Below are 9,184 nucleotides of genomic sequence, written 5' to 3' on the forward strand. Positions count from 1 at the left end.
CTGGATCCATATTGTCACAACATTGAGACTTTGAGTGCAACAGGAAGTCAGCATTTTGTCAGGCTTCATCAGCCTTTGGGATCATGGAAATAATGTAATAAAGGCACATTCACATTCATTTTGTATAAAAAAAAATGTCAGGTTAGATAGAAGTTAGAAATACCATTATCTTTTACATAGCCACTTGAAAAAAATCCATCAGTGTATGCTTTAAAAAAAATGTTTCAATTAAATTATAGTTTAAAAATATATATATTTGTTCATTGAATTCGTCTGCATGCAGTTTGTCCATGGGGGTTTAGTCCATCAGCTGAATAAAGAGAAAGAAATGAAGTCTCTTGCCGCCCTCTGGTGGACAACTTTGATCGAGCCAAAACTGGATGAATGAGACTTTTATTTTGGAATTGTATCACTTTATGCAGCACTTGTCGCCATCCGTGATAACAACAGTAACACAGATTAGACTCAAGTGTTAGCCTACCTACTTGGAGAGCGTCCAAATGAAACAGTTCACCTGGTAGGCCTAGAGCCTACTTAATAGGCTAGCTTATGTAAAAGCAGGCTGTTTCAGAGGAATACACCTGAATGAGCAGCAGTCGTGCCGTATGATTTAATTCATCCAGCGGCCGTCACATTGTCTGAGAGTTGTTAGGTCTATTTTGTTACAGTCTATGGTAAATTATGGTTAACACGCCTCTGTGAAGTCATGAAACCTGTGAACGACCCCGTGACTTTGCTCCAGGACCAAGCCGCTGTCATTATTGGTGTCATGGGCGTGACTATGGGCAGGAAGCCAAATAAGAACAAGTCCACGCAGTTACTAATTTAGGGTTTTCCGTCTAAATTTAGTCACTTCACATGTATTTTGTGTTATCGTGATTTGTCGTGAAAAAAAACAAAAAACTTTATTTAATACAAAATAGGGAAAAAAAAAACGTACCAATAACACACATGTGCTGAATATAAGAACAATAGACACGAGTGGGAGGAAATTAAATACAAATAAATAACAATAATAATGCCAACAAAAAGAAAGGTTAAAGAAACAAAGTTAAAGGCAAATACCAACGCTAGGGGATACAGTTTTAAGCAAAAACTTTAAGGGCAGTACATGTTGTTACAGTTTTAATAGCTTTGTATTGCTTGAACATATTAATAAAGACACAGCTTCTTATTTGTGATTTTGCATTAATGTTTATGATATTTTGCCCTTATAATAATCCAAATAATCATATATGCCCGATTGTTTAACTGTATATTATTTTTTATTAAGTGTCCAAACAATACATTCTTCCAATGCAGGACCAGATTCTCATCAATACTTTGAATAATAAAAATCCTTTTTTTTTTTTTTTTCAAAAAAGTGTTCGCAACCGGACAGAGTCATAACATATGGATTTATGAGCCAAGGGCACAGCAGAAAAGTACCATGGACATAGAAATATACGCAAAGTGACGACAACATCACTATCTGTGCAGTTTAATTGGCGGAGAGCCGAGTGACGTCGAGGGTATTGGCCAACATCGTCAAATCACAGTTCTCGCGTTGTATCGCGATCCATTGTGTTATATAAATCCGCTGAGCGGCTATACAATCGGCCATTTCGTCGGTGCAAGCTAGCTGTGGAGGGCAAGTGGGGTGTATCTAGCATACTGGTTTATCTGAAAGGCACATCAAGAACATCGCACCATGTCTATGAATGAGACAGCAATCTCCTTCGCCAAGGACTTCTTGGCCGGTGGCATCTCCGCTGCCATCTCCAAAACAGCTGTCGCTCCCATCGAGAGGGTGAAGCTTCTCCTTCAGGTAACATTAACGATCCTTCCGGGCAGTAGCCGGCTAGCTGCTGCTAACTTGCTATGGGACGAAGTTCAGCGCTTATCTGTGCCGGTTGTCATGACGAATACGCAGGTTCAGGGTCCCATGTAAGCTCAGTAGCGTATGGCGATGTGGAATTATGGAAAGTTTTAAGAGTGATGAGTTAAATTAATTAAGGTCATCGTGGTATGGGGAAATGACCTACACGAGCTGCTAACGTTAGCATCCCGGCATCTAACCTTAGCCTGCGTACCAAGCTAACAAAGGACAAACACTTGTGCTGTTTAATGGGACAATTTGTACAAATAGACATAAACACCCCTGAGTTGTTTGCAATTTTCTCTTTTTCATGTGAGCACTCCAATACAAAATGTTGGGTTATACTTGAGCTTTTTATTGACAATGAATTATTTCCCATGGCTAATGTACCCATTGGTTTTAGCTAGTAAAGCGAGATGGCTGCAGCGAGGCCCAGTGGTAGTCATTCACAGCCGGGTCAACAAGTGTTACATCCTTTCCTGTTAAACCTGCACCACGACATTGTTTCTAAACCACTCTATACCTACCCCTGGTCGTCTTACTGTATTTTAATATGGGAAGATGTTTTCTCTTAAGAAATAATGGGTTGAACAAGACTAAGCCATAATGATGTGATTGTTTACCAGTTACCACTGCTGTTAACTGCACCTGAGAGCAGACCTGGTAGCAACTTGGTTTAACATGTGCCAAGGTCATAACAAGGAGTCTTTTGGATTTACACATGCGGAACAGTTATTTTGCCTCCCCATTTGAAACTTAAAGGTACTTTCTTTTCTCATTTTCCAGGTCCAGCATGCCAGTAAGCAGATCACCGTGGATATGCAGTACAAGGGTATTATGGACTGCGTTGTCCGTATCCCCAAGGAACAGGGGTTCCTTTCCTTCTGGAGAGGTAACCTTGCCAATGTCATCAGATATTTCCCCACCCAGGCCCTCAACTTCGCCTTCAAGGACAAATACAAGAAGGTCTTCCTTGATGGCGTTGACAAGCGCACCCAGTTCTGGAGGTACTTCGCTGGTAACCTGGCCTCCGGTGGCGCTGCTGGAGCTACCTCTCTCTGCTTCGTATACCCCCTCGACTTCGCCCGTACCCGTCTGGCCGCTGATGTGGGAAAGGCCGGAGCCGGAAGAGAGTTCAATGGTCTGGGAGACTGCCTGGTAAAGATCTTTAGGTCTGATGGCCTTAAAGGTCTGTACCAGGGCTTCAATGTGTCTGTGCAGGGCATCATCATCTACAGGGCAGCATACTTTGGCATCTATGACACAGCTAAGGGTATGTTGATCTTTGTATTGCCACCCATTTGCAGACTAGCCTGTTCGGGTAATCTATTCGGTAATCTGTAAATATTTCCCCTCTGTGTTTACAGGTATGCTTCCAGACCCCAAGAACACCAGCATATTGGTGAGCTGGATGATTGCACAGAGTGTGACAGCTGTTGCTGGCCTGACCTCTTACCCCTTCGACACTGTCCGTAGACGTATGATGATGCAGTCCGGCCGCAAAGGAGGTGAGATGATTCATATTAATGGAGGGCTTTGCAGTCATACATGCATACATATCGATGTAACTGCTTTTTTTTTTGTATAGTTGCTTCTATATGTTATTGATGAATAAAATTCACATTTGAACTAGAACTGAATCTTCTGTACATATGTTTAAGTCTACCCACATTTAACTTCTGCTCTTCTGTTTGCTTTCCTCAGCTGACATCATGTACAGTGGGACCATTGATTGCTGGCGTAAGATTGCACGCGACGAAGGTGGCAAGGCTTTCTTCAAGGGAGCATGGTCCAATGTGCTCCGAGGCATGGGTGGCGCCTTCGTGCTGGTGTTGTACGATGAGCTGAAGAAAGTCATGTAATTTGTCATATTGTCACGTCACTGTCCAATTTGGCTAAATGTATTAACTCTCCATTTCTATGGACTCTGCATTCTGCCTTATTTATGGGAACAAACTATAGTGTCTCACCCCTAGCGTTGGGCGATGGCTGTACGTTGTGCATCTTTTATGATTTTAAACGTTCCACATCCTCTTTACCATTGTCATTCCTGTTAAAGAAATCTGATACCTCCTCCAGTCACTAGGTTTGTATGGTCCCAACTTGAATAAATCTTTCTGGGGAACAAACTAAACCATTGATGTCAACTGTCTCCTCCACTGTCCACTGCATGAGATGAGCGCTCACTCACTGGATAATGAAGTGGATTACACCCAACTGCTATATTTACTCGCGCTTATCTCTTCTTGAGCCTTCCTGGTTTGACCGTGGTCACTACTGGGATTGTAGAGCGGAACACTTAAGTGTTAGCTCGTTTAAAAAGGACACAACAGGCTCCTTATGGTCTGCAGCAGAAGATGGGTTTTATGCTTGTTAATATTGTGGCGATAAAAGTAACCGATCTATTGAGATTTTGGTTGTTTCCAGGATACCTTTCACATCAAATCTTAATGACTTTCAAGAGTGTAGTTTCAGTTACTTAGCGAAAACAGCATGGGAATATAGACCAACTCTAGGGAAAGCTTCATTATTACATTCCTGTATATTTTAGCGGCACAAGGAACACTAGAACGCTTCCGCTGCATGTGAATGAGTAATGCCAACAATTCTTAATGTCTTGTTTTTTTAAGATTAAAATGTACCAGGCCGTGCAGAACGACTACAATTCATCTATATGCAGTACATGATCATCTATTTTGACAACAAACACTATTCGGTTTGTAAATGGTGTATCGAACTTCTCATCACAGTACATGAACTAATTTAGCCATGTCCTTAATTGGCATGTTGGAACAAATATGATAAGGTGTGGGTGATCCAGCAATTAAAGGCTCGGCTTGATGAACACCAACAGTCATATCTACAGTAATCGTACATTAAAACATTTGAAGGAGAAGTGGCTTATGAGTCTTACATGGTAACGTTTTACACACAGGTGTATGTTTCAAGGTACACGCATCTAAGATTTTAATCTTCTACTTGGCCGGATATATTAAAAACATACAGCCGGGCAAGCAAATATGAACGTCGGACTCAGAGTGCACAGGTGATATATCTCCTAAAGATACTGTGAGGAAGTATTAGGCAGCAGTGTGTCCCACTCTGATCTAATCGTATGAATGAAGGTAGATGCGGTATCATCAGTGTAGTTTAATGCTACACAGTACACTTAAAATATTGTTAATTCTGCTGGCTTATAAATAATTGCTAAGAGGTGTTGTCTGCATTGTACTCTATCGTGTACAAAGTAACACACCGTACTATATAAATGAACACATGAAGCATGTATAGTCATGCCTGTAAATAAAAGAATAGAGACAATAGAGTCAAAGTGGCCATTAAACAGCCAGTATGTGTGGGTACCATTGACATCATTTAGCGATGTGTCTTTATCTCATTTTAATTTGTGTCTCAGACATTACAAAGTCCATTCAAACAGTGTGGCCAAAAGTAATGATCATGTGCAATGGCTGTGATTGAGCATGCATACAAAGAAATATGTGCTATTAATATAGGCTTATGTGTACCTTTTTATTTTTTATCACTTTGTTAACGAGGCTGTCAGTGTATTTCTCAGTTATGTTGACAGCATTGCTTTAGCCAATATATAAACTGGAAAGCTGAGAAAAAATGAGATGGTGGAGATTCAAATAAATAATCAGGAATAAAAAAGCCACATTATTCTTCAGACGAGTCAATTGTGAATTCATAAACATTCATGATTTATTCCACCAGATAAATCTTTCAAACCATTTTTTCAATACAACCTGAATCCAGTCTTGGAATAGAAAAAGAAAAATCTTCTTTGTAACATTAACACAAACATTTCATATTAAAAATGTACTATGGTTATTACTCAGTCTTGCTGACAGCAGCACAGTTTGCCGCTGTTAAAGGTGGTTATCAGAAATCTTACTTGGATATGCATGATGAATTTTAGAATATTCTCATTTTATCTGTTTTTGTCATGAAAGTAATATTTTCTGGGAGTGTCCGCATAGTTAAATACTTTTGTTGATCTTACAGCACAAACTCTCACTAACTAATATTGACTGTATTCTGGTAAAAAAGACACTCTCCATGCAGTAGACTAAACAGAATGTTTAAGTAATTTATGGGCTACACACTGAGTAGCGCTTTGCAGCAACTCAGAGGTTACAGGCAGTCTGCGAACTATACCATGTGGTGGGGAGCTTGCTCCTGTCTTAAAAGCACGTAATCAACGACCAACAATACGACCAACTACAGCAGGGGACACAGTCGGCCTATACTCTGCAGAGTGCACAAATAGGACAAAGGTCAAATAGCAAAACAGCCTGTAAATGCACAAATGTATAGAGCATTAAATCAAATGTGCAGGGCACTCCAGGCTGCCTACAAGGCTTGAGTCCTTATCAACAACAATGTGCAACAAAGTTACCCATCACATATAGATGATCACAACATGAATGCATCAATCATACAGCAATAATAGCCTAATTTTACATATGATCCATGAAGATGAAGACATAGAAAAATCAATGACAAAAATAGCATATTGTCAATGGTCAGATTTTCACAAGTCATGTTTCCATGGTATCTTATTAAGAGGAGATAAGCTCCTCCTTGCTACCCTGTCATTTGTACACTGGTTACAAACATCTCACAGTAGGGTTGTAGGAAATATCGATACATTTGAGTATTCAAATATTATGTTTTGTACTGCATGATCTAATCTTTTTAATTGCTATTTCACATGTAAATGCTTGTGTCAGACAGCGGTCTAACTCACAGCAGGACAAACTCTGGCTATGGTTTCTGTCAAATCTTTTCTGTGCTGAGTTTACTCGCTGGCTGCATTCGTTTCCTCCCACAGTCCAAACACTTGAAGTGATTGAAGTGGACTCCACTCTTGCCTTTAGGTGTGAAGTGGAGTGTGACTATGATTGTTTGTTAATCATTGTTAGATTTGTAATTGACTGGCAGCTTGTCCAGGGTGTTTCCTGCCTTCTGTCCAGTGTATTCTGGGATACGATCCAACCTGTTGTTGTCACTTCCAACTGTACTTGGAATCAACACACCAGCAGGATAATATTATCTATGGGTGTAATTTTAGTCATTTATCTGATTATTTTTGACTATCTATCTATCTATCTATCTATCTATCTATCTATCTATCTATCTATCTATCTATCTATCTATCTATCTATCTATCTATCTATCTATCTATCTATCTATCTATCTATCTATCTATCTATCCATCTATCTATCTCCATTCCCATTCAAATCAAGCAGGATGGTCAGAGCAGTGGCCATTTTTAAACTTCCGTATAAACTTATGATTAAAGGGCAACTCGCTGACTCACTGAGGTAAGGTCTTGCAGTAACGACGTACTGTGTGGTAAAAGACTCCATTCTGCATAATGATGTATTACTTTGTTGCTGCCTTAACTTGTTTTTAAGAGTTTGACTAATCAATTAACTAACTAATTCATTCAAATTAATTCATTTGGATCTTGAAGACTAAACGCAATATTAACAGCTGCTAATGTGATGGATATAAATATACATTCACAAATCAAAACAATTGTTCTTGTTATTTTTTATCAATGTCATCATCATCATCATCATCATGAACCAAAAAGGACTGTAAATTAAATTCAGCTGGTACCGAACAGAAGCTCCTGTAGCACCTCCTGTAAGGCAGGAGGGGAGGTCTTCTCAGGAAGCAGACCCATCTCTGACCCAGTGATGCTGATCTGATCCTGATACTTACAAGGAGAGAGCAGTTGGTCAAGGTGAGGAGGTTCTGAGAAACCGTCACAGGATTAAGAAAAGAGAGACAGGGCTTTCTCACAACTTTTTTACAGCAGCGGAGCTAGCTATAGCAGGAAAGAAGGACTGCTGCATCTGTGATTGCAGAAGCGAAAGCTGCCGCGTGGGTGGATCTCCACAAGTAGTTATTGGTGAAATAGCAGATGATTGAGCAGTGCCAGGCAGGGCTTTGTCCATGATGACCTCCACAGCAGAAATAATTTGCCAGTGGAAGGAATATTTGCTCTCTGTGGAGCAGGCAGTACTGAAGGGCTTTGAGGAGGCTTGGCCCTCTGTCCTGCAGAGACCACTGAGGTAGTGCACAGTGGCAAGGCAGCGTGTGCCTTGTAAACCGCCCTCACATAGCACCAGCTAAACCACCCCATACACCATAGCAAACCAGGGCTATTGTTATTATATATATATATATAGTTATACAGAAATGTAGACAATTGTTGACTAATTATATGTTTGTGAAAAGCATAATCAATCAGCTACTTGATCAATGACCTGTGTTTATGTTTTGCACCATTAAATCTGTAGGGAGGAAGATGTGGCGGTGAATTGTTGTACAAAGCATCTGACTTTGACACCAGAGTGATTGTGATCACAATGGGGTTTTTTTTATTATTCCTGACCAGGACCTTGGTCAGACCTTAACCAAGGAAGTTTTATTAACTTGCTCCTTAGTTTTATCCAAACCTTGACCCTAGGAGTAGGAAAGTGAAAGTGTTTGTGTCAATTGGTTTTCAGTTGGTATTATCATAATTATAGTAAGTTGCGCACTCAAGTAGTTTTTATGATTTTAAGGAGGGATTCTGAAATATTGTTGTACACAACTCCAACACTAAATTATTAGTCCAGGGACATAACCCATATTAGTGTGTATACTGCGAGGGAAAAATTGTCCTCCTTGTGGGCCACAAGAGAGAGAAAGGGGGAAGAAGGAAACTGGTACACAAATGAATGATGCTATCTAAACTTTAACTTTAAACTTTATTGATGAGTGGTCACATACAAATGCTAGTACTATTCAGTGAAATTTGACTTCTGACTTTAACCTAGCGTAAGCAGCAGTGGGCAGCGCTCGGCGCTCAGGAAGCAATGAGGGGTTCAGTGTCTTGCTCAAGGACACTTCAACATGTAGACAGGATGAGACAGGGATCTAACTGAGCACCACAGTTGCTCAGTTATTGTGTAGTTTGTAGGAGAGAACGGATAAACAGATAAGATGACTGCTACCTGAGAAGCAACGAGTCAAAGCAATGACACAACAGCTTGGTTCTGAATTGCCAACTGAAGTTACAAATCATGAAAACACCAGGGTTTAAACAAGCTGATGAAGGTTTTGTAGATATATAGTACGTGCTTGATCCCTGGGGCAGCTTCTCACTGAGAATGGAGTTAGGGGTGAAGGTGAGAAACTGGAAGTTGGCCAGTCCTGGATTTGAAAAGTTCCCATTGGGAGAGAGCTCCTGGTTAAGGCCTGGTTTCTCAAATAAGAGATTATTATTAGCCATATTCCCCTGAATG

The 9,184-nt window shown here is 40.2% G+C and overlaps 1 protein-coding gene across 1 annotated transcript; it reads left to right on the forward strand.

The window, feature by feature from the left end:
- The first annotated feature begins 1,608 nt into the window (after positions 1-1,608).
- LOC310956238 (ADP/ATP translocase 2) lies at positions 1,609-3,992 on the forward strand. Its single transcript, XM_083926406.1, has 4 exons — positions 1,609-1,807; positions 2,645-3,131; positions 3,226-3,366; positions 3,563-3,992. Exons 1-4 carry the CDS (start codon positions 1,691-1,693, stop codon positions 3,718-3,720), a joined length of 903 nt encoding a protein of 300 aa, XP_083782532.1. The 5' UTR covers positions 1,609-1,690; the 3' UTR covers positions 3,721-3,992.
- Positions 3,993-9,184: the final 5,192 nt, after the last annotated feature.

This window comes from Echiichthys vipera (assembly GCF_963691815.1).
Source record: "Echiichthys vipera genome assembly, chromosome: 14".
NCBI lineage: Eukaryota > Metazoa > Chordata > Actinopteri > Perciformes > Trachinidae > Echiichthys > Echiichthys vipera.

Bases quoted from the DNA above. Each gene is read 5' to 3' on its own strand.
- LOC310956238 (XM_083926406.1), top strand. From the start codon at position 1,691: ATGTCTATGAATGAGACAGCAATCTCCTTCGCCAAGGACTTCTTGGCC. The intron at 1,808-2,644 runs GTAACATTAACG...CTCATTTTCCAG, and splicing joins GGGTGAAGCTTCTCCTTCAG to GTCCAGCATGCCAGTAAGCA. The intron at 3,367-3,562 runs GTGAGATGATTC...TGCTTTCCTCAG, and splicing joins GCAGTCCGGCCGCAAAGGAG to CTGACATCATGTACAGTGGG.